We start from the raw sequence: 24,438 nt of genomic DNA, 5'->3' as shown, positions 1-24,438 counted from the left end.
TTCATGATAAAGAAGCAACCAAATTTTCATTGTGTAACCACGTTTGTTATCTAAAACCTTTGTTTTTGAGATAGGGTCTCATGTAGGCCATACTGGCTTTAAATGTTGCCAAGGTTGTTCTTCAGCTTCTGATTCTCCTGTGTCCACCTCCCCACTGATTAAAGACATGCACCACCATGCATGGCTTATATGGTCTCGTACATCCTAGGCACATGCTCCACCCTCTGAGCTCCATTCCCACCCTCCATTCTGCATGGCTTTAAAAACCAGATTTATTTATTTTTATTTTTTTTGTGGTTGGGTGTTTGCTTCCATGCCTGTGAAGGGAATCTAGGCAGCTCCATCTTGGCGGGTGTGGCTCCCACTGGCCTTGTCCTTCTCTCCCTTTCTCTCTGCCTTGCTAAAAACCATCAGATTACATTCCCAAAGACGGCCGTCAAGGTCTGGTCACTAATACGGCCGCTTCCTCCTTCTGAGGCTATCAATGTCCAGCTCTCAAACTATTGAAGTCAAGCAATCAAAATTCTCCTTTGGCTCGCCCAATTAACACCTCATCCTAACATGGGATTTCCCCTTCTCCCTTTATAAACCACCATTTTCCTCTGTGACATGTCTGTGTCCCTGTATCCAGAGGCAGAACTTTGTCATCGGAGACAATTACCCATGCCGGGTCTCCCTTGTCCTCTGTCTCCTGTCTTTGTCTCTCATTCTCTGCCCTCTCCACTGTGCTGAGAACTTGACCTTGGGGGTCCAGAGCCAATACTTTTCCTCTCATATCACAGTACGTATGGCCACTCTATGTGTGCTTGGAGACCACTGAGGTCAGAAGAGTGTCATACCACCAGGAACTGGAGTTACAGATGGTTGTACGCCAGCATACAGTGAGGACTAGGGACAGAACCTGGATCCTTTGCAAGAGCAGTGAGGGCTCTTAACCACTGAACCATTTCTTCAGCCCCACACAATATTCTTAGCCCCGGATTAAGTAATATTTGTTTTCCAGGGGGATAAAAAAAGTTCATTTGCTTTGGATTAGCTTCAAGATGGCTGATTCAAGAGGCTAAATTTAATCTATCACAACAAACAGTGAAACAACAAATGTCAATATCTCTGTCCTTCAAAAGCCTCGTCACAAAGCCCTGTGGCTTCTATCCAAACTAATCCATGGAGTCTACCCAGCCCGGTGACATCACCAAGCCATGGATCAGGACGGGGCAGCAGAAAGTCAAACTGCTTTCCATTGCCGTAGAGCTCCATTCTGTGGGCGGGGGAAAGAACAAACGTGAACTTAGGACTTCTGTTCTGCTCACCTAAAAGTGCAGAAAAGAGCGGGCCCTGCCTGTGTGCTGGCAACACCTCCATCCTCCAACAAGTCGGTAGATTCTTGGTGTGAATGATGGTTTCCACCATGCTAACACACTCTGTTGATTGTTAAGGAGCAAAGAAAATGCACAGCTGGGTGGTGGCGGCGCACGCCTTTAATCCCAGCACTCCGGAGCAGAGGCAGAAGCTTAAGTGGGTCCATAAAGGTCCAATTACAGTAAAACAAGCAAAGAAACAAAACCCTGAACCAACACCAGGTTAGTCATTACTGTTCTGAGCGCCCACAAGGCCAAGACATAAGAAAAACCTAAACAGGTATGTTCCCGCTGACTTTTTATTTGAGGGCAAAGGGATTCAGAGATTAGTTAGCACGAGAGAACTCTCAGCATAGTGTGGAACAGCCACTCTAACCCAAGAGTCAGGCTTGAGGTGACAGTCCTCTGCTTCTGTCCCAAGTTCCCCAGAGAGATGCAGTCTGCGCTAGAATCCAGACAAATCTGATATTCTAGCAGAAAGGCTCAATGAGGCTATACCTAATTTCAAAGATAAGGCTGACTCTACTTTGAAAATATATGCTAAGAAGATATAAATGAAAAGTTATGCATAACAATCTAAAAACATAGACACAAAATTTTGGAAATATCAAAGCTGGAGGTTGCTTCTTGGTAGGTTTTGGGGCAGATTGTCACTAACCTAGTAGCTTAGTGACATGACATCGTGAAGGCTACCGCAGTCCCATTTGATGTATCTTTGCTCCTTTATTATACAATGGCCAATGAATACTTTCTTTACCACAAAAGGCCGAGTACAAGAAAGGAAACCAAGTCCTTGAAGCTGTTGTGTGTGTCCAGGAGTGTGCATCTACACTCCACCCATCCTCTAAAAGTATAAGATGACACTTAAGATATCCAGGGAGAGGGCGTGATTGACCACTGCCTCTCCTGAGCTGACCCTTGGTCCTTCTTAACAAGCTGTGGACACCCGTGGTGCCCTTCAAGAGCATCATGCTAAGACATTTCTCATATGAGGTAGGATTGCTAGTTGAGAAAAGAGTCTGCATGGAAGCTGTTGTCGGGCTGTTTCGAAGTCGTTTCTTTCCTATTTCCAGTTAAAACTGAAAAAAGGAAACACCTAAGAAGAAGGATTATTGTTTTCCACAGAGGGTACTATAATGCTAAGGAAACTCGTGAGTTTCATTTTTTTTTTCTAGCAATACAGAGAGATCACCCTTAGGGCTAATGCATGGTGCTGCCACACACCCAACTTCCTTCCAGTAGGCAGCATGTGTGGAATCTTTAGCATCTCACCCATACAGTCAAGGGACATTCCCTGGTGGAACTGACCTTGTGGTTCCCCGTCAGGCAATCGATTTCCACCTCTGAGCAGGCAGCTCCAAACACAAAATATTCGAAGATACGGCCTTCCCCTGTCTCCCAGTTCATTTCCGCCTCATAGCCCCTGAAAGAAACAGAATTGTTGAGGAGCACTGTTAGGTGATCAACGCCTGCAATCTCAAACAATGATGATTAAGACAGCAAAAAGGGAGCGGTGGCACTCAGAGGAGGACCTGTGTCTAGGGCCATGCCAGCACATAACACATGCCTAACATATGTGTCCAAGAAACACGTCTTCTATGGTCCTCAGATTGAGGGTTCAGCCTGCATCTTAAAGCAAACACGGTTTCAAGGGGCCTTATCTGCCTGCTTTCTCTGCCTCTGGCTCCAGGATTCAGTGTTGCCTGTGAGGATTCAGGTCCCCTGGCTCCCATGAGCTGGCTCTATGCTTGCTCCATCCCCCTCTCATCAGTAAGAACAGGTGGATGTCAAAGAGAAAACAAGTTCAGGCCAGCAGCCTGCTGAGTCCTCTCCCCTGCCTCCCCTCTGTCCCCAGCCTGGAGGTGGCCATGAAAAAAACGCCACCAGTGTCTGTCCCTGATAGGCAGCTGGAGTCCCAGGCAGAGTGAGAACAGGAGCTAAGACCCTGCCCTGTCTCAGCACTCACTCCCCATGGAAACAGTCAACCAACCGTTTCCTAGAGGGTGGGTTGCTCAGGGCTCCACAGCTACTCAGATCTCTGTCTGCTCACACAGGAGGCGCCTATCCTAATTTTGGCTTCGCTTTCACCCACACTCTTGGGTCTTAACTTCAGGGATAAATTGCACTCTCAACAAAAAGCCATGGCTGTGGATTTCAAGCACCAGTTCACAGAAAGCCACATCACGGCCACAGTGGGAACCGAATCAGCAGCACGTTCACCTGGGAACTTGGATTAGGTAGCAGATAAGAGTTTCTTCCCACAGCAGGCTAACTGAACGTAGTGCATCAGGTTGGGGGCCAAAATCGCAAATAGAACTGAAATTCTTCCTCAAGCTCATACCGGAATTTTCCATGACATTGGATTGAAGGGACGGTCTTACCTGAAATATCCAATAGCCGAGAGGCTGATGCTCTGGTCAAAAGCGGTCTGCGCCTGGGAGGAACGAGCAGAGCAAGATATAAGGAGTCCCGAGAGAACTGCTCAGGAGTTTGGTTTATCTCAACATGTCTTAAGTATTCCAGTCACAAGGATGGCCCAAGACGAACAATTCCTGTCACCAATCTCCATCTACATAAGCAACCATGGCTCAATGGGTGCAGTAGCCACACTAGCTCAGTGTACATGGCTGTGATATATTATGCTCGTCAACTGAACTATAATGGTCGTCCACATCCTGCTTATGAAGGGATCGTTCAGTCATCTGGAGAGACTTGGGCTGTTACTTCTGGGATACAATGGTTGGCTGTTTAATTTTATATCACGTGTACATTACAGTTTCAGTCAAGCAGAGGGATTTGCTAAACAGTGCCATGACATCAACAGGTCTCCCGTTTCTGCAAGGACATATGGTTGGCTACTCAACAGATAACCAAAGGGCAGGTCAACAGACTCAAGAGAGATGGTGACAGGTGCAACGTTACGGAAGAAGACAGACTCCATGGCAGCATCCTCCAATGGATGGCAAAGGAGGATGTTTCAGAATTACATCTGGGGGCAACTTTCTCCAGTCAGCCATTCTCAACCTTCCTGAGGTCAGGTGACACTAGGCAGGGGGAAAACAATGGTGCCCAGAACAGATGCAGAAGTTTCATATTCCATAATAATAATAGTAGTATTAGTAGGTAGTTTGTGGTTTATTTGTTTGTTTGTTTGTTTTTCTGAATAGCCCTGGCTGTCCTGGAACTCACTCTGTCAACCAGGCTGGCCTCGAAATCAGAGATCAGTGTACCTTTGCCTCCCGAGTGCTGGGATTAAAGGCGTGGACCAGCACCACCCAGCTTACTCCATAATTGTGAATTATGAAATCAGCCTTTATGATAGCAGGAGCTTTTGGGTGAGAGAAAGGTGACTGAACTGAGCCACCAGGATTTAAGGCACACTGCTTATACTTTCTTACTGGGCTAGCTCAGCGCTGGGGTCTTCCCAAGCAGAACGGTATGCAAACCTTTGCCAAACCTGTCCTTTGATACTGCAGAGCTAATCACGTAGAGCAGTCGGCATGGCAGCCACACCAGGGGTTATTAATGTAAGCTCCACATCATCTGACACTTAACAATCCGCCATTGTGAAAACTTAGCTGGTCTATGACAGGGCGTGTGTCTTCTCCAAGCAGACTGCCAGTGCACCAGGAAGCAGGCGAATGTTTCCAGTCCACTGGTCCAGTCTGTGACTTGTAGAGAATATGCCCTATGAATTGTTTTATTCTTGTGTGTATGGATGTTTTCCCTGAAGGCGTGACTGTGCGTGCACTGCCTGCGGAGGCTGGAAAAGGGCATCAGATCCCTCGGAAGTGGAGTCACAGACAGCTGTGAGCTGACGTGCAGGTGATGAGAATTGAACCCAGGTCCTCTTAACCTGTGAGCCATCTCTCCTGCCTCTGGTTTCCCGCCTCTGAGTGAGCGTCTATCTGAGCTTGGCAGAATGATTCCAGCATTGCTTTTCTGTTTAGGAACAGGGAGTTTGAAGGAGGAGAACACACAGCAGGTATCCAGGGAGCATCCAGGTTCACACACTGCAAGTATCCAGGAAGCACCCAGGTTCCACGGGACGAAACATGCATGAACACAGCTTAGGGCAGAAGCCGGAGCACAGACACCATCTTTCTGTGTCATAGAAACACGCCTGCGTGCACCCCTTCTCTCACGGCATGGGGTCTCCATGTGCCACAGGCAGAGGGGCCTCTGCTTGCCATTGTGCAAGGACAGAGCCTTTGAATTACGCTCTCCATGAACATAACCCACACTTGTCTCTCCCCACCCCCTCCTCTAGCGCGTTAGCTTCTACGATAAACCCAGAGAAGCGGTGAGTCTCACCCAATCCTTCCACGTTCCCTGAGGATTCTTGCTGATGATGGGTTCAAGACGTTTTAGAAGAGTCTGGCAGGCATCCTGGAAGTGATTTTAAGTTACAATTCTAATAATTTCGTGAAGACATCAATGTCCAAACAACACGGTATGCCATCCCACAGAGTCCCCTCCACGGTACAGAGGAACAAGGAGACATAGGGTATCCGTGCAGTAGAGGATGGCATGAAAGACGTCATGCAGGGATGTTGGCAGGTGTGAGCACGTCAGGCACGCACTGGTATAAGCGACAGTCTCCTCACATCCTGCACTCGGGCAACACTTAACAGGGGGACCCTTGTACACTACTGAACACTGGTGGCAGAACATGAATCTCCTGGGCATGTTGTTCAGGGTTCAAGAAGCCAGAGCGAAACATAATGAACAGGGGTTCATTGAAACACAATGAACTGGGATGGAGAGGGCATCGCCCAAAGGCCTGGCAAGAAGTAGGAATCTGACTGAACACAGAAGGGGGAAGACATTGGAGGTTTGGGGCGGAGTTAAGAGGACTGGTGACCAGTGGAGCAGCAGGCACAGAACTGCTGGGTGCTGCGTCCCTGCTGGGTCTGTACGCCCGCCCTGCCCTGCACTGAGGAGACTTGGGAAATGAACGACTCTTCTCTTCTGATCCCCAGCCATGGATCTGACCCCGAAGGGCTCGTGAAGGATGCTACTTTAGGAGGCTTTACCTTTACTGCCAACCCATTGAGATCGGCCACCACAGACCCTCCAGAGGCATTGGTGTTGGGGACGGTTTCTGTGCTTGTCCCACGCAGGTGGACACTGGACATCGGCATTCCTAACTCACGGCTGACCACCTAGGTTTGGAACAAAGTCTCTTTTCAGGCGCTTTGGTTAGTTGCACCCTGTGCTCAGGCGTAGTTGACACAGAACATGTATGTCACCCTTAGATGCAGGACAGGGATGAAGAAGCAGAACCCTGAGCTCCTTCAAGTACAAAACCCCCTCTTTTCTAAAATCCTGGTGGCTAGCTAGTCTAGATTCCAAGTTCTAAACACATCTTTCTTTTCTGCTGATTTTCTCCTGTGAAACAAAGTAAGGAAAGGCTCCAGGCTAGTGCAGGGGAGAAGCTTCATCCCCATCTCTGGGTTAATGAAATCAGCACTGTCAAGCTCTCACCACCACACTCTGCAAAATCCTAGCCAAGAGGATATGACTTTAGCAGGAGCTGTATGTTTCTTTATGCAGTTCTGAACACACTGCAGGAAATGAACACCTCCCAGGAAGGACTCGGGCCTCAGGAACACATGAACCATGGAAGAGGGGATGGGGCTGGGGCCTCTGAGGGCCAACATGGGGATTAGGGATTGCTTTGGTCTATTATTTTACATTTTAGTTGATTCAAATTAACCTCTCTCTGGCTAGCAGTATGCTTGTTAGAGTTTTTTTCTTTCACAACTTGTCCAAGGACACGGGCCTTCTGAACCCTTCTAAAATAGCGGGCTCTCAGAGAAGCATCCTGACAGAGTACACAGGCTCGCAACATAAGGACTTTGGCTCAAGGAAGGAAAAAAAAAAACACTGAAAACTCACTGAAAAATAGAACAAGAACTCTCAAGTTTTAGCAGCACGAAAGCAAAAAACGAAGAAAAACCGCTGAACATCCCAGGTCCCTGTAATTTAAAAAATCTAAATGATAACACTTGAGCTGCTTTCGCTCACCTGGCAAATTATCTAATTATTTCAACAATTCATCAAACTTAGCGTTAGTTAACGGCACAATGAAACAACAGATACTTTATGGAAAACAATTTGGCAACCCGTGTCAAGTAATTCCAAATGCCCATGCCCCATGATCCAGTAATTCCTCTGCTGGTGAGTCACGTTAAGAAAACAATTGCTGAGAGGATCACAGGTTTATTTTGAGAAATATTCATGGAATAGCTCAGTAACTGGGGTAGAGTTAATGATAAATACGCCCCCCCCCCAAGCAGCCATTAAAAGTCATGATTGCTAAGAATCTCTTTTGCTTGTCTGTTTTGCCTTTGAGAAAGGGTGAGTTTGGCCTGAGTTTGATCCACCTGCCTTAGCTTCCAGAGGGCTAGGATTCTAGGCAGGCACAGGTGTGGCAAATTGTGAAGAATTTGCGATGACAGGAAGCAGTGGTCCTCCCGGGTAAGCTGGTTGCAAAAAAACTGACAATGAACACCATAACACCAGCAACATCTTGGTAATTTTTATAGTAGGTAAATTGGTTGGGCGGTGGTGGTGCATGGCATTAATCCCAGCACTTGGATGGCAGAGATAGGAAGATCTCAGTGAGTTTGAGGCCAACCTGGTCAAAAAACATTACAATCCTTCTGAATTTACACATCTTTTCACCACCCAACAAGAACTCAGAAAAGGACAATTCAGTTGTCAATCATCGAAATGGTAGCAGAAAGCAAGTACACAGCCATCTTCAGCAATACAACAAACCCATCTTTTGGCACACACTTTTCTGGCATTCAGTAATAAAACTGACTTATTTACCCAGTTTCTGCTAACAGCTTAATGCTAAACTGTCAAGCTACAGTGTCCTACCCTTTTATTTTGGGACAGCGATGCACGCTCACCGTCTTCGCTCATGAACACATCTGTACGGACTCACTCAAGAGAATCCAGAGTTTGTACGCTTACCTGGATCATTTTAGTGTGGACGCCCTGCCCCATCTCAATGCCACCATGAGTGACGAGTACTGAGCCATCGAGATAAACGTGAACCAGGGCGGCTGCCTGGGGAGGGGAAGAAAAGAGGTGAATCAGAAGAGGCGCTGACCCTTGTCAGGACTTGTTGCTGTAACTAAAACACTGTCCACCCCTCTCCCCAGTCCCTGTCCCCCCAAATATATATCCTAACAGAACCAGGGCAATGGCAGGGCCAGTGCTGCATGGTGATCACCCCAAAATGCTAATCCAAATAAGGTTCACAGAGAAACGTTTATTGTTTAGTTGCAAAATGACCCAGAACCACAATACACCAGTGGTTCTCAACCGTCCTAATGCTGTAACACTTTAACATAGTTCTTTAAGTTGTAGTGATCCCCAACCATATAATTCTCTCATTGCTATTTCATAACTGTAATTTTACTGTTGTTATGAATCTTAATGTAAATGTCTAATATGCAGGATATCTGATTTGTGACCCTCAGAGGCGTCGCGACCCACAGGTTGAGAACCACTGACCTGAGCCATCTTGGCACAGAGCTGCAGACCTCTGGAGTGGATCACCTGACCGCACAGCTCCTCCGAACGGTGCAGAAGCAACCACGCTGCCCACAGAATATAAAGCTCGTCTACTCAGAAGCAGCTAGACTAAGTGACCTCGTCTACAACTGACGAGCCTGCGGCTTCTACCAAGTCTTACTAGGCTAGAATTGTCCACTGTGGATTCTAATTCAGTGTGTGACTGTGATTGTTTATCTAGAAGGTGACAGGATAAAGATGGGGAGAGGAAGGATGCTCACGGTCTTCTCGCTCCCGCCACACAGTACATAGGTGTCGATAGGAGTCCATCCCACGGCCCCACCCATTCCTGGTTCTCCCTCCATGAGACCCATGCAAACAGAGGAGGCACAACCAGTGACGTCAGGGCTTGGCTGCATCTCTGTGTGCGTGCGCAACATACACACATACGTGTAATAGATTAGATGAGGAGTCCCCATCGCTGCTATACAGCAAGCTAGAACACAGCGGTCCTTCACCAGTGAGCACAGGCCAAGTTCTATTCAAAACCAGAGGCAGAAAGAGTAAGTGGGGTTTAAGGGCTAAGCAAAGACTGATTTAGTCAGCTAAAGGAACCAGGACAGCAATTCAAAAACTTTTCTCTTTAAAGGTATAAGGAGAGCCAGGTGATGGCGGTGCTTGTCTTTAACCCCAACACTCGGGAGGCAGAGGCAGGCAGATCTCTGGTTTGAGCCCAACCTGGTCTACAAGAGCTAGTTCCAGGACAGGCTCCAAAGCTACAGAGAAACTCTATCTCAAAAACCCATTTAAAAAAAGAAAAAAGAAAAGAAAGTTACGAGGAAAAGCAACTCCTAAAATTGCATTTAAAATGTTAAATAATTTACCTTTCCAGGTTTAGCTGACCCTTACCAAGCAAGAAGTAGGGCACCCAGTGCCCCATAATGTCCCATGTCTATTTCATATCTAGAAACACCAAGTCCCAGTAGGAGAAGAGGAGTCTCTTCCTGGACACATGAACAGGACCCAAAGCTGGTATATCAGCTGCTTAGTGTCAGCCTGCAGTAAATCACAGGTGCCCCATTTCCCACCAAGAATGTCCCTACCCACGGTGGGGGCATAAGCAGAAGAGCCATTGTGTCCCAGAGTACTGCAGCTTATGCTAAACCCAGCCTGGGCCGGGCCATCACAGGCTGAGCCAGTGTGAAGGATATTTCCTCAGCTCCTCTGTTTCCCCAGGTCTCGGACGGGTGACATCCCAGCCTGGGTTCCAAGAACTGACCTGTCCCATGGCTACTGTGAAAAGACCCACAGGAAACTTCAGGGGAATCATGGCCAGCCCCCTCTTCTTCCAGGAATTCTCGGCATTGAATTTTTCTACAGCTGTTTTCCTCATAGCGAAGGAAGACTTGGCCATGCATTCTCTCCAGCACTCCAGGAGGGGCTTGGCATTGATCTCTTGCTTGTAGTGGGTACAATCGATTGGCTTATACATGTTTATGGTTCGAACCTATGAAAGGAGAGGAGAATGAGAAGTGAGGGGAAACTCAGAAGACACAGTTTGTTCACCCCCTGTCCTCTTCCTCCACTTCTGCCCATCCTGAAAGGGCCAACTTATGTGCTGCCCCGTGGGCGCTAAAGCCCTTCTCAGGCACAACATTTTCCTTATCCCCCACTCAGAATCGCATCAGCTATGCTAGACTCTCTTGTTTCTATGCCATTCTTGTTCAAGTTTATAGGATGGAGCCCCTGGCCTCTATTCCTGTGTGTCTCAGTATGGTCCGGTTACATCCCTGACTCTCAGTTCTTGTATTTGTGGGCATCTGTTGAAAGGTGCCTGGGCTATGCAACCTGGGTTACGTAGATGCTCTGGCGAGATAGGACCACTAATTCCCAAAGCCAACACACGGGGATATTTGTCTAAATTGAACTGATGGCTAGGAGGAAGGACAGATGAGATTACTCTGTAAATTCTTAGAGAGTTCCATGCATGCGCACTGCACATTTTAGCTGTTTCCCTTCCCGTTGTCCTCCTTAGCCCCTGGCCCATCCCACTGAAACCTTTCTCCTTCCCAGGCTCTCCCACCCTTGCATGCTTTGTATGAACAACTCTACACAACTCCTGCGGCTCATGCAGTCTTGGGTAGGAGGCTATCTTCTGCAGCATGGGGAACTGACTATGGTTACACCACTGAAGAAAGCGACATGCCCTGCCGAGAGCGACCACTAACAGCCATTATTCCCTCAAGGCAGGGTGAAGCTGCATGATCTCCTTCCACTACCCATGATGAAATGCTGACTGGCTCAGTCTTGGATAGGTCTTACACAGGAAACCACAACCAAACATATTCTGATCTCCCCAGAAGCCTGACACCCAGAGTAGATGGTGACTGTCTTCCCAGAACCAGCAACTAAGACCCTCACCCAAGAGCAAAAGACACCAAGTGTCTTCTATTCCTAGATGAGAAACCCTCCCAGTTATGGTCAGCTCCGTCCACAGCAGAGAAAGGCCATTATAAAAACACATGCTCCCCCAGAAACCGGTCTAGAAATTGCCTAGAACCCTGTAAGAGAAAAAGTGGAACAAAATGCAATGTGCCTTTGGAGGTATTGTAGATTTTAAGAGATCTACATTGCTATCGACAGGAAGGGATACCTTTGAGTATTTCCTCTCTCACTCCTGCTACCAAAATAAGAGGCAGGAAAGGCTGGACAGACTCAGGCCAGTGATTTCCTCTCTGGATCACCTCTCAAATTCTTCAACCAGAACGACCCCAAGCCTTCCCAGCTCAGATAGTCAGCATATTTTATACACGAGTTCGAGGAGGGTTACCTGCTCAGGGGACAGGCCACATTTGATTGCCACTTCTGTGATACAGACTTCGGTGACCAGTCCTGCCTGAGGAAAGCCGAATCCACGGAAAGCCGTGTTGGATGGAAGGTTGGTTTTGCAGACTCTGCCCCGGCAGCGTAGGTTGGGGAACTTGTACGCATTTTCCGTCTTCAGAAGCCCCATTTCAATCACCTGCAGAAACCCAGAATGGACGTGAGAAAACTTTGGCCTTCTGTGAATGTCCTATCATGCAGACACCTCCCAGTGAAACCAGGCTGGAAACAGCCCCCTCTTCACATCTCAACAAGAACACTGAAATACGTGACACCCCAGGTCAATACAATTTGCTGTAATACAATTTTAAGGGATTTGAATTCTTCTCAGTTATTGCCTTTGAATTTCACACTTTTGCACAAATCATTTTTTCAAGTTCTAGCTATTTCTAGAAGCCTTGGATATGTCTGTATCCCCTAAGCATTGGGCCTATAGACTGAGACAGTCTAGAAATTTTAAAAGCATTCTGGTATCTGCTTTAATGCACGATACTCAACCAGAGGAAATCCTTCCTTCTACCAAATGTGGATATTTAGCAGTGTCTGAACATAGTTTTGGCTGCTCAGATTGGGACCTGGCATGACAGAGATATCTACAGGTCAAGGATGCCGGTGACATCTCATAGTGCACAGGATGGCCCCCTAAAGAGTTACACAGTTGGAAATATCCAGAGAGCCAAAGCTGAGAAAGCTCAGTCCAGAGCTCACAGCTGGGGTGTGGGCAGCATGGAGAGGAAGCAGAGACACCATGGTCTCCTCTCCGCTTGTGGTTTGCAGTTACTCTATGTTACTGTGCAGTGAGTCTCCGTACTTTCCTTAAGTGTCACATAGAGTAAATGGTTCCTGAGTGGAGTCATTTCCTGTCACACTCTTTGGACAATGAAAACCTCCTTTAATATGCTTACCCATAACGACTCATCCAGGGAGCTCCCTCCGTTGCAATAATGCTCCATGTCCAGGGCCACGATTCGGCCATCCTTCATGAATCCCACCTGTGGGCGGGGGGCAGAGAAATGCCTGTTGATACTGGTTCAGGAGATCGAGTCTACAGAAAGTTTGCTTAGTCATGCTTTGGAAAGCTTTACAGAGTCAGACTGGACGTCTGTTTCTTTGATGTGGAGCTGTCTTAGTGACCCTGGGAAAACACTGTGTGGCAGTTAATCATCAGTTTAACAGATCTAGAATCGCCTCTGGACATCCCTGGAGGGATCATCTTGATTGTGTTAACTGAAGTGGGAAGAGCAACCCTGACGGTGGGTGGCACCATCCCCTTGGCTTAGGTCCTAGACAGCTTCAGAGAAGACCAGGAGCTGAGCACAGCTCTCACACTTCCCTTCCTCCGGTGTGCGCTGTAGTGTGAACACCCTTCACGCTCTGCTTCTGCCCTCGCCACACCCTCGCCATGATAGGCAGTTCCCTCCAACTAGAAAGCAAAATAAATCCTTACTCCTTTAAGATGTTTGGAGGGTGTTTTGTCACAGCCACGGGAAACACAGAGAGTACATGGGGAACCTCTCTTCCTAGCTTTGAAATGGAAATAAATCAGGGATGTGCAGAGGTGGGAAGATGATCAACACAGGAGTTCTTTAGACAGAGCATCCGTGTTACCATGTAAATATCAATCTCATTCCCAGTCTTCACACCGCTCTCCGCCACTGACCATCACTGCCATAGTCATGGCCTCTGTAACTACGGCCCACTTCTTTTAGTGAAGGTGCATTTAGGTGAAGGGCATTTCTGTTTCCATGACCAGTTTTCCTTTCTCCCCCAAACTTACACAAACCAGATCACCAGTTTCCTGCCAGAATGCTCACTGCTTTCTGATTTTTTTTTTCTTTTAGAAATCTCTAGGCTGTGTTCTGTGGCCTTCTTTGTCACGTGGTGCTAAGTTTTTCAACAAACACTGTTTTATTGTATGCAGTATACTCAGGAGCTCATCTGGTCCATATTCTACAACCATGTCTCCACGCTACCTCTTCCTACCTGCATTCATCCTGCCTCTTGAGCCACATCCTGCTCCATCCTCTCATATCAGACCATCCTGCCTGCAGCAATATCACGAGCCTCCTGTGAGGACTCAAACCAGTTACGGCTGCAACTCATCAACCATCAACTCAGTCTCACTGTTCTGTGTGAGGTCAAGTTTAAAGTTGTTATTCTGAGGTTCTGAGGCTCCCCCAGGCTGGTATCTGGGCACTCCATTTCCTAGCCAGGGAGTGGCAAAGTCAGTCTCAAAGACAGAAGCTAAGTCCCCCACTTACAGGGCTGGACCTGATGTATCGCCTCATTAGTGTGCCTTTGCCCACTGCCTTGTGTATACAGCTCCATGGAGGACTCAGAGACCCTGTAGAGAGTTGCAGTAGAGTCCTTGGGGATGATGACAACATCGTGACTACATGTGTACCATGGCAGTCAGTAAGTACAGGTGGTCACTGTGCACTCGAAATATTGTTAATGCCACTATAGAACATAATCTTAGTTTAATCATATTTTGTTAATTTAAATAGTTACGCACAGCTCATGGTCACAGCGTTAGAGAGTGCAGTCTAAAGGGATAAAGTTGCCATTAGAGAAACAGGTCCCCGAATGACTAGAGCAAGGCCTCCCTCCCCAAATCTATGCTTGCTACAAAGCTGTTACCTACATGAGAAATGACACAATAAAGGCTTAAGATCCTGACAGATTTTGGTTATTTGTTAAAGCTATCAGACAACTTGAAAATGTAAAATGGTCTTTTAAAAGGCAAAAGATAATGAATTTCTATGATAAAACCTTTTCTAGGAATTTCTGGGTCATGGTTTTTCAAGATACGTTTGATATATTAAAAATGAGGAACAATTTGCAAATAATTGCAATTTCATATAGCATTATTGTTATAGGAATTATTCTATTTTTTCCTTTTCTGTGAAAAGAATGGTTATCAGATCTCCATTCATGGGCATACACAGTCAGAGGTTTTCCTATTATTCACTCTGCAGTGCACAATTCTAGCTGGTTCTCTCTCTCTCTCTCTCTCTCTCTCTCTCTCTTTCTGACATCTCTGACCAAAGCAGGAAATCTCATTGAACTGGATGGTAATTCAACGGGAGCACATAAGTAGAAAAACAGATGATCATTTTGTCCTGGTTTTTATGTCACCTTGACACAAGCTAGAGTCACCTGAGAGGAGGGAACAGCAATTGAGAAAATATCTCTATAAGATTGGGCTGTAGTCAAGGATGTAGGACATTTTCTTAATTAGTGGTTGATGGGGGAGGCCCCCGCTCATCAGGGTAATGCCAACATGAGCTGGTGGTCCTGGGTGCTATAAGAAAGCAGGTCGAGCGAGTGATGGGAAACAGAAAATTCCTTCGTGGCCTCTGCATCAGCTCCTGCATCCAGGATCCTGCCTCGATTGAGTTTCTGCCCTAAATGCTTTCAACGATGAACTGTAATATTCCACTGTGAGTAAAATTAACCCTTTCCTCCCTGAAGTGCTGGGTCATGGCATTTCATCACAGCTGTAGACACCCTGAAGAGGACACATCCGTTGATGCGTGTTTTCTCCCCGGCAGAGCAGACACACACTGACATCTGCTTGTATAGAATATTCTATCTGCAGCACAACTCTTTCCCCGGCTCCTTCTCCTGCTCACTTTATACTTTCCAAGGTAAGGGTGGCGGCCTCCAGTTATTAACATGTCTTCTCCTCTTTCCAGAATGCAGCGGACTGCGCGACCATGTCTGCCACAGAAAATAAAGAAGCATGAAACAAGCGAGCAAGTGAGCTAGCGAGTTTTCCTCAATGATAGTATGCCTTCTAGGTGTGTTGGCTCCAAAGACAATTTCCTGCTGTGGGAAATCATCCAGCCAATGTCCTTTGGGATGCTACCCCACTTTGGGCATGGTTTTGTGTGCTATTTATGCAGATGTAGGGGCATGCATGCCTCTTGGCTGCTGGATTCAGTTACAGTTCCCGGAGTACACAGAGAACTACAGATCTCTACTCTTTCTGTGTGATTATTCCCACATAAATAAATATCCATTTGGGGCTATTGTGGAACTCTTTTGTATGCTAACAATTTCCTATGGTGAGGTTTTGAGAGAGACAAATAAATGTAAGCTTAACCCAGAAAATATCTATTTAATTCAAGAGAGAGAAAGAAAGACAAGCACACCGAAGTAAGGGGGGGAAAGAGGGAGGGTGATCGACTTGGGGAGACTGACTAGTTACAGGGCTGATCAATAAGCATACAGATCAGACTGCCAGTGCTCAAAGCAAGGGACTCCATCCACTCAGGACCTGTTCCTGTTGACTTTCCAAGTACTATAATAATTCATTTATTTGTTTGTTTATTATTTATTTTGGCTTTATTAGACAGGGTTTCTCTGTGTAGACTAGTTTGCCCGGGAACTCATTCTGTAGACCAGGCTGGCCTTGAACTCAGAGATCCTCCTTCCTCTCTATAATATTTTCACACTGGTTTCCATCATATTTTTCAGTAATTGATACTTCTTTTGGTTCTTAAATAAGGCAAAGACGTTTCCTAACCTGGCATCTGGTAATGGGTTTCTCCACTTACTTGCTGGCGGCAAAGGCAGTGACGGCGGCCAAGACGCTGGTTTTGTCCACTTTTCCTCCAAACGCCCCACCAACACGCCTTACATGGCACATGACCTTGTTGACTGAGAGCTTCAAGGTAGAGGCAACTACATCCTGGGGACAGTAACAGTTTTCATTAGTCCCATCTTCAGCAAAATGTACGGCCATCACTGTTATACCGACAGACTTAACAGGAAGTCTTTCCCCAAGTGCCCGGGGCCATTACACAGATGGATTTCATAATATTGAGCACAATACACAAACCATGAGGTTTATGTAGTTATCACCAATAACATAAGGAAAATGTCCAATAACCTTACCATCACCCACACCCATGCTCACAGTTAGCTTATTTGGCAATGACATTGCCAAAACCACTGTTAATATTAACTAGTTCTTTCTATAGCAGTGAAATAGTCCTGTGTCTACTAGACCAGAGTATCTTTCCCCCTAATCCCTCAGGGAGCTTTTCTGAATCAGTTGGATTCTGTGGTCTTCTAAGCTTCTCTATTTGCCCGTCTCTCCTTTTCCTGTCCTTACTGGGAAACGGAGAATACTGTCCAGCTGGACTTCCCAGGATGTCTTGAACATCCTAATACTTATAGACCATTTTGTCTAAACAACTGGTTTTTATTGAGGGGGAGCCCAAGATTAATGGCCCACTGTCACTCAGGAAGTGGAGCAGGAGAGCTGTGGACAGCAGTGATCTGGTCCCTCTACCTGCCCAGTGCCCTGTTCACCCCCACACTCCTCCTCCCCTGGCTCCTTGGTGCTCTACCTGCCCAGTGCCCTGTTCACCCCAAAGCTCCTCCTCCCCTAGCTCCTTGGTGCCTCCTCACGGCTTCCAGGTCCCTTTGCTTTGCCCCCTAACTTATACCTAGATGCATAGACCAGTGAGGCCGACCAAAGCACCCAGTGCTTTCAGAAGAGACCCGTGGTTGAATGGCTGAGTGGTGTTTGAACCGTGGAACTGCCAGAGATAGCCTCACTTCCGCCATCTAAAAAGTCTCACTCCCATTACAGAGGCAAATTAAGGCTTCTTCTTTGTAGGATTTCTGGGTGATTCTGACCCTCGGCACACACTCCTTTCTCTCAGTTCCTCCACTCAGGTTATTTTTGACTTAGCCACTTATTTTGTTTAGTGCCTTGCCCCGTTTTTTTCCAATACTGTCTCCTAACTGCTTCTTGTAAATCAGGTCCTATCACTTGACAGGACAGGCCTTTCTCATTTTCCCTCTGTTTCTCAACAGCCAAGAGGACATCAAAAGATGCCTGCTGTTGCTGATTTTAAAGCTATGGATCCACAGACAAAGTCTTCTCTCTACTTTAATAAAAACCCTCTTCTATGTTAGGAAGCTATATAGCTGTTTATATCCAATTTAGTATGGCTATTAGTACTTAATATGTTGTTCTGCCTGTAATTGTTCTCAGTACATTTTGCTGGCAGAAACCATTTAGCCACGCCCCCCTCCTTAGGACCCTGTGTTACCTGTATGTACTTGGGATACTGTGTGGACACGTAGACGTCAATCTCTCCATCCTCTCCCTTGGGAACAACAAGCATGCTCTGGGTTTCCATATAGAAATGTTCCTGGCCTCCTATATGTATTTCACCTGTTACAGGAAATACTTAGACATCAGAAGCTGGCAGAAAAGCAGGCAATCTCTCCCACCCACTCCCATGGTCTCCAGACACAGAAACTCCACTGAGTGAGCTCTAGACAGAAAAGCCTCACCATGAAGGTGACGAATCCCAATGTTCAGCTTCCAGGGTGAAAGCAGAGCTATAGAGGGGAATCTTGGGCCTGTCTGTGTGCAGCCAGAGCCCTAAGGAAAGACCTCTGAGTCTCTAGAGTCAAAATTCTGTGACAGGAGACTTCTAGGTCCAAGATAAGAAGAATATTGTGCTCCTCCTCATTCCTCCTCCTAAATATATCTAGTCCCCTGAACCCTACATGGAAGCTAACCTAAGAAGTATGACAGTTAATTGTCCAAAATCGAGTCACCGTGTCAAACACAACAGAAATGGCAGCAAGAGGCCAAAGGAGAGAACACGGCCTGTGTGTCTGCATTCCAGAACTATCTCCCAAGCCCAACCCAAAGTGAAGAGGACCTAATGTAATATTGCACATAATTGTTATCTACCAAATATTGACACACGCCAGTCAGAGTGTGCCCCTGTTCTGGCGGCGATGCTGCCGTCACTGGGCTTCTGTAAACGGAACTTGGGTACTCTTTTCTTCACCAACAAACCTGACCTTTCCCTTTGTTCTCCAGATAATAGGGTAGCCCTTCTCTGCATAAATCTCCCATACTGAAATCTCTATTTTTTACATATTATTTCCAAATAAATCCATTCCCCCCCTCCAAACTGACAGTCAAGATTTTATTTCTCTTCTTTTCTCTCTCTCTCTTTTTTTGTATTGTATGTTTTCTTTTTTATTGTTTAATATGTTTTTTAAATTTATTTATTTATTAAAGATTTCTGTCTCTTCCCCACCACCGCCTCCCATTTCCCTCCCCCTCCCCTAATTAAGTCCTCCCCCAGCTCGAAAAGCAATCAGGGTTCCCTGTCCTGTAGGAAGTCCAAGGAACCCCCACCTCCATCCAGGTCTAGTAAGTTAAGCATCCAAACTGCCTAGGCTCCCACAAAGCCAGTGCGTGCAGTAGGATCAGAAACCCATTGCCATAGTTCTTGAGTTCTCAGTAGTCCTCATTGTCTGCTATGTTCAGAGAGTCTCTCTCTCTTTTTTATCTCTCTCTCTCTCATTACAAACTAACAGAAGTCCCTAAAGCTAGAGAGACAAAGCAGCGTGAGTAGGGACTTCAGGATGCAATAAAGGACCCCAATAGCAGTTGGCTCTCAGAGTTTCTGCTATCCCGCACCTCTTGTGTGCCAGTACTGGCTCTAGAGAAGCCAGAAATCCCAAAACACCCACAGGCGAACTACAAACCTCACTCCCACTACAGAGGTAAATGAAAACTTCTTTGCAGGATTTCTGGGTGATTCTGACCCTTGCCACACTCTCCTTTCTCTCAGTTCCTCCACTTGGGTTATTTTCGACTTAGCGGGTTTAGTGCCTTGCCACGTCTTTTCCAATACTGTCTCCTAACTGCTTCTTGTAAAACAGGTCCAATCACTTAACAGGGCAGGTGTTTCTCCTTTTCTGTTTCTCAACAGCCAAGAGGACATCAAAAGATGCCTGCTGGTTACATAACTAATTTTGGAGCTATGGAAAAACAAACAGCCTCATGAACACCGAAGGACCCTAAGGAGAGAAGACTCAGAAGACAGAATCCCTTTACCCAGGAAGCAGTGGATACCAACAGATGCCACTGAAGGACCTGGAGCCCCAGCTCCATCTGCAGAGGTCAAGAGGGGAGCCAGACTCCCACCCATGTCAGGATGTTATGAGTACTCCCCAGCTCCTTGCTGGGCCACGTCAATGATTCCAACAAGAAAGATATGGTAGTAATGACTTTAATCCCAGCACTTGGGAGACAGAGGCAGACAGATCTCTGTGAGTTCAAGTCCAGCCTCGTCTGCCTAGTGAGTTCCATGACAGACAGGGAAAAAAAAACATGCCATGAAAAACTCAAATAATAATAATAATATCAACAACAATAATAAAAAATATGCCAATCTGAAAAAATATAATAATTAGACTATAAAAAATGGAGTCTCATAAACCATGTGGCCAAGAACAGGGCATCGGGTGCTTGTGTCATTGAAATCAAGTATTTGAGAATTTTTCAAACTTGGCAGATAATAGAAACCCACAGATTTAAGATGCTGAGTGACCCCCAAGCTGGATAAATCCAAAGCAATCCTCGGCATGACACAGCACGATTCAATTTCAGAGAAAAAAACTAAAGATTAAACTAAGCCAGGGAAAAGGTCGGTGCCTGCTCTGTGAGAAGAAAGCACTTCGGAGAACACTGTTATTTCTCCTCGGTAACCATGGTGACAGAGGAACTGGGACAAAACTTCCGACTGTAGTCAACCCAAAATTCTGTATTTGAGGAAAATACCCTCCAACAACGAGGGGGAAGTCACAGTAACAGAGCAGGCTGGCGATGGACAAGAAGACGCCCTGCTTCTGGGTCCCTCACGTGGCTTGTGGGTGCCACTAGAGACTCAGGGAAAGGTGGATTGAATGGGGACTTGCTCCCTGGAGCAGCACCCCTGAAGCTGTGGGATGGTTTCTAGGAGGCAAGGCAAGACCTAAACTAGACATGACTAGAAAGTTTCCCTGTGGCTCCCTGCTAAAGCAAGCTTTACCTTCAAGAATTTGATCAGCCATTTTGAAGGCTTCATCAACATCCCCGCACTCCAGCTTCCTTTCCGGCCCAAAGAAAGACTTGTGCCGTATGGCTTCCTGGAACGGAAATGGGGAGAAAAGCGAGGCTTCCTGGGTTAGAAAGCCTGGGAGTCCAAGCCCTGTGGAAAAAGATCGGGTCTGGGTCGCGTTCCTCTCCTGGAAGGAATCCTGGCGTTCCCCCACTGGCCCTGGGACGCTAAGCTGAAAGCCAAGCTTCAGAGATTCTCTAGGAAGCGAATGGAAACGTGACCAGTGAGTCCAAGGACGCAGCCTGCTCAGAAAACACCTAATACCTAGGGGACCCAGTGGAGGACGATTGTGTTCCAGGCTGGCGCAGACCGAGACAGAGCTGTCCATCCCTGGTCATTGCCCGGCCTCTCTGAACATCATCCGTGGCAGGCGCACATACAGCCTTCGGTGACATGAGACACATAAAGGGCTCCATGGCGTAAACACCTATAAATGCTGGCTAAACCACCAATGACTGGAGTCACTGTCTCTGTCTGCTAGAGTCACGCTCGTCCTGGAGGGCCATGAGCTTTTCCTTTGCACAGGGCAGTGGGGCACCAGGGGCCATCAGCCCCAGACTGACGGCTCACATAAGGCTTGCCAAGGTACCACAGCCCTGGAACGGACCGACCGCTGACTGCTCACACCAGCGCTCTGGCCCCTGATCTGCCTCCATCAGCTTGACCTCATACCTCAATCGTCAGGATCGGCGGTTCCAGGTCTTGGTAGACGACCTTCACTCGCTTCGCTGCTCTTCTGGCCTGGGTCTCAGACTCAGCGATCACGGCGCAGACCAGATGGCCCACGCAATGCACCTGAGGCACGGAAAGGAGGCACATTCGGTTGGGCTCCTCCCATTCGCTGTGTTCCTCGCTCCCACTCTTAGAGAGGCAAAACTCTGCTTGTGTGGGGTAGACTGTGGGGTAGACTCTGAGGACAGGTCCCGTGTGCAGCCTGGCACTGGCTTGTTAACATGGAAAGGCCATGAGTCACATGGCCTCTAACAGCGTGCACAGGCCTGCCTTGGGGAGCTTCACACTTGACTGCAGACTCATGAGGGCCTAGCTGTCTTTAAGGGAGAGCCAGAGGCGGGGCTGTTTGGAATTAGGAAGTTCTTTTGGGTAGACAGAGGACTGAGACGTCTCAGCTATGCAGAGAATCTCCATCCCGTCTTTGCTGCATTGCAGTCGCCTGAGATCCCGTCGTCAAAGTGAATCATTTGACACCTTCACCTGGCCTGTGTTAGAACAGCTCCCCTCGGCTTCACCCCATCTGGGAAGCAGTACATGAAACAGACACATAAATAAAGCGTGAGCTCTCACTTCAGGAATTACGGTAGGCAGGGGGTTATCTACAACATGTAAATGAACTTATCACAAGGAGAGGGTGCTGAGCCCATTAGGTCTTCCCTGGAGGGGAAGTGGTGTAAGGACAGGGTCTGCTTGTCTTTGCTGAGTTCATTATAAAATGCCATGGGATATGGAACAGTGTGGATGAATGAACCGTGGATTCTGAATTCGTTATACATACAAATTCCAGTTCTCACTCCCTTCCCTTCTCTCTTCCCCTCCACATATCCAGCTACCCCCATCCACTCCTCAGAGAGGGTAAGGCACATTGCTTTGGGGACTGCCCAATGCCCTCCCTACTATATCTAAGCTGAGCAAGGTATCCATCCAAAGAGAACAGGTTCCCAAAAAGCCAGTACAAGCAGTAGGGATAAATCCTGGTGCCACTGCCAGTGGCCCCTCAGTCTGCCCCAGCCATGCAACTGTCAACCACATTCAGAGGGACTAGTTTGGTGTTGGTGAGCTCCCATTAGCTCAGGTAAACTGTTTTAGTGGGTCAACCCATCATGGTTTGACCTCTTTGCTCATATTCTCACTCCTCCCACCACAAATTAGACACTATCTCTATGAAAACATGAGGTGCCACTGACTGGGAAAATTGTTCAAACAGAAAGCAAAAAGGCAATACCTCATCTGTGGCCAGGAATGTCACTGTGTCAAAGGTGTTTGCATCCTGAAGATGATCTGCAGTAATGATGTCCACCACGCCTGGCAGGCTGAGCGCCTCGGACAGGTCCATGGACCTTGGGAAACAGAGCAGACACGGAGAATGTGGCGGTTGGGAAATGAGGGTCGTAGGAGACACAGGACGAAGTTGGGGCGCAGTCAAGTGATGTGTGCAGGATGTTCGTGAGGAATCTGACATTTCAAGCCCACGTCCTCTCTAGTTTGGAGGTCACCGAGCCTCCGTTCACCCCTTCCATTCCACTACTTTCCATTAACAGAGTCAGACATGGAGGAGAATCTCCCCAGCTGCGGGGTGAGGACACTTACACAATCTTAGCGTGTGCTCTGGAACTGGTTACGAAAGTCAGGAAAAGCTCCCGGTCTACTGCAGGCATGTCGTCACAGAAGATGGCCTCGCCGGTGGCATGCTTAATCCCGGAGAGGTGCATGATGGGACGCCCAATCGGGTCTTGAGGAATCTGCTTTGGGTCCACGCTCTGTGGAATAGAGGACCGACATCTAGCTTTAGGTTTCCATAGAGACTGCAGGGATGATCACAGAGTGTGTCCCCCATGAGAGAGTAGCGGTGCACATGTATGCTGACGCCAGAATACTCCTGAGTGTGAAAACTGCCATTGTCTTCACTATTCCAGACAGCCTATCAGAACACTTTAATAGTCAGCCTGGAACGTGGAAGTGTGACACATTTTCACTTTCTTAGATTTTGAAACGCAGATCCCAGATATCGCTGACGGAAACGCCACTGCTCTCAGCACATGGGTTTCAATCCCTTCTTTATATGACACCAAATCTGTACCCTGGGATTCAGGCTGGAGCGGGGATATGAAGCAGGCCCCAACATCCACCGGCTCCACCCATCCAACTCACTGCCCTGCTCCCTGGCAGCGCCCCCTCCCTCTCCTCGGAGACCTGAGCTGGGGAGGAAAACACAAACAGATGATACAGCATCGCCAGGTACGTCTGCTCAAATGCTGCAGAGGGAGAAATTGGTTTCTCTGAAAAAATTGCCCCCCAAAGTACAGAAAAATCATATTATATAGGCTCTCAGCTTCCACACTATCTGAGTGAAAAATTACCCGCATCTCTTTTTTTGTTTTTATAAAATACTCTCAGAGATTTTCTGTTTCCATCCTGAGGAGCAGAATTCTAGGTAATTTATAGGCTCGGACACTGAGCCAACGCGTTCCCAGGGATCTAAAAGGCTCCTGGAGTTTTCTATTATTAATGCTAACACCTTTTACTGTAAATAATAGAACATTTCACAACCGTGAAGAAAATCTTCTCAAACTTTACTGTGTTCGGTGTTCCAAAAGACTGAGGAAAATTTCAAGGCCGTGACAGCCAGATGTGAACGCTGATTTATCAAAGTAGCAGCCAGCTGGAGTGGACCCCGGGCGAGCACACTTGGCTACCTCCTTCTGCTTGTTACATGACTAGAGACAGTGGGTGAAGGTGGCTAGCCCCCAGTCAGGTGATCTCCTGGAGTCATCAGGGGCAGTCTGATTGCAGAATGTCTCCCAAAGGCTTGGCTCTACTGGGACGGGGTGGAGTGGGAGGTGTTAGGCCATTGGGGGAGCGTATCCTGTTTCTTTCTTACTTGCTGGTATGAGGGTCACAGTTGGCTCTGCCATGCGTCCCCCACTCTGCCATCTACTCCTCACAGCAGAACTTAAAAGCAGGGGTTCACTCATCAAGGACCCTGATGGCCAACAACC

General features: G+C 47.3%; 1 protein-coding gene across 1 annotated transcript in view; it reads right to left on the bottom strand.

The window, feature by feature from the left end:
- The window catches only part of LOC142839952 (aldehyde oxidase 1), a 50,117-nt gene that overhangs the window by 2,447 nt on the left and 23,232 nt on the right, over positions 1-24,438 (bottom strand). Inside the window, exons 17-31 of the mRNA XM_075956389.1 lie at positions 23,030-23,199; positions 22,665-22,779; positions 21,380-21,502; positions 20,639-20,735; positions 17,846-17,970; positions 16,337-16,470; positions 15,410-15,497; positions 12,680-12,766; positions 11,722-11,913; positions 10,171-10,398; positions 8,346-8,441; positions 6,395-6,523; positions 5,673-5,747; positions 3,740-3,792; positions 2,667-2,781 (exon numbers count right to left, since the gene is read on the bottom strand). Coding sequence (XP_075812504.1) covers positions 2,667-2,781; positions 3,740-3,792; positions 5,673-5,747; positions 6,395-6,523; positions 8,346-8,441; positions 10,171-10,398; positions 11,722-11,913; positions 12,680-12,766; positions 15,410-15,497; positions 16,337-16,470; positions 17,846-17,970; positions 20,639-20,735; positions 21,380-21,502; positions 22,665-22,779; positions 23,030-23,199 — 1,827 coding nt within the window. The remainder of the gene's footprint in view (positions 1-2,666; positions 2,782-3,739; positions 3,793-5,672; positions 5,748-6,394; positions 6,524-8,345; positions 8,442-10,170; positions 10,399-11,721; positions 11,914-12,679; positions 12,767-15,409; positions 15,498-16,336; positions 16,471-17,845; positions 17,971-20,638; positions 20,736-21,379; positions 21,503-22,664; positions 22,780-23,029; positions 23,200-24,438) is intronic.

Source organism: Microtus pennsylvanicus, chromosome 22 (genome assembly GCF_037038515.1).
Source record: "Microtus pennsylvanicus isolate mMicPen1 chromosome 22, mMicPen1.hap1, whole genome shotgun sequence".
Lineage (NCBI taxonomy): Eukaryota > Metazoa > Chordata > Mammalia > Rodentia > Cricetidae > Microtus > Microtus pennsylvanicus.
Note: the sequence above shows the minus strand (reverse complement) of the source record. Positions and strands in the feature narration are given on the sequence as shown.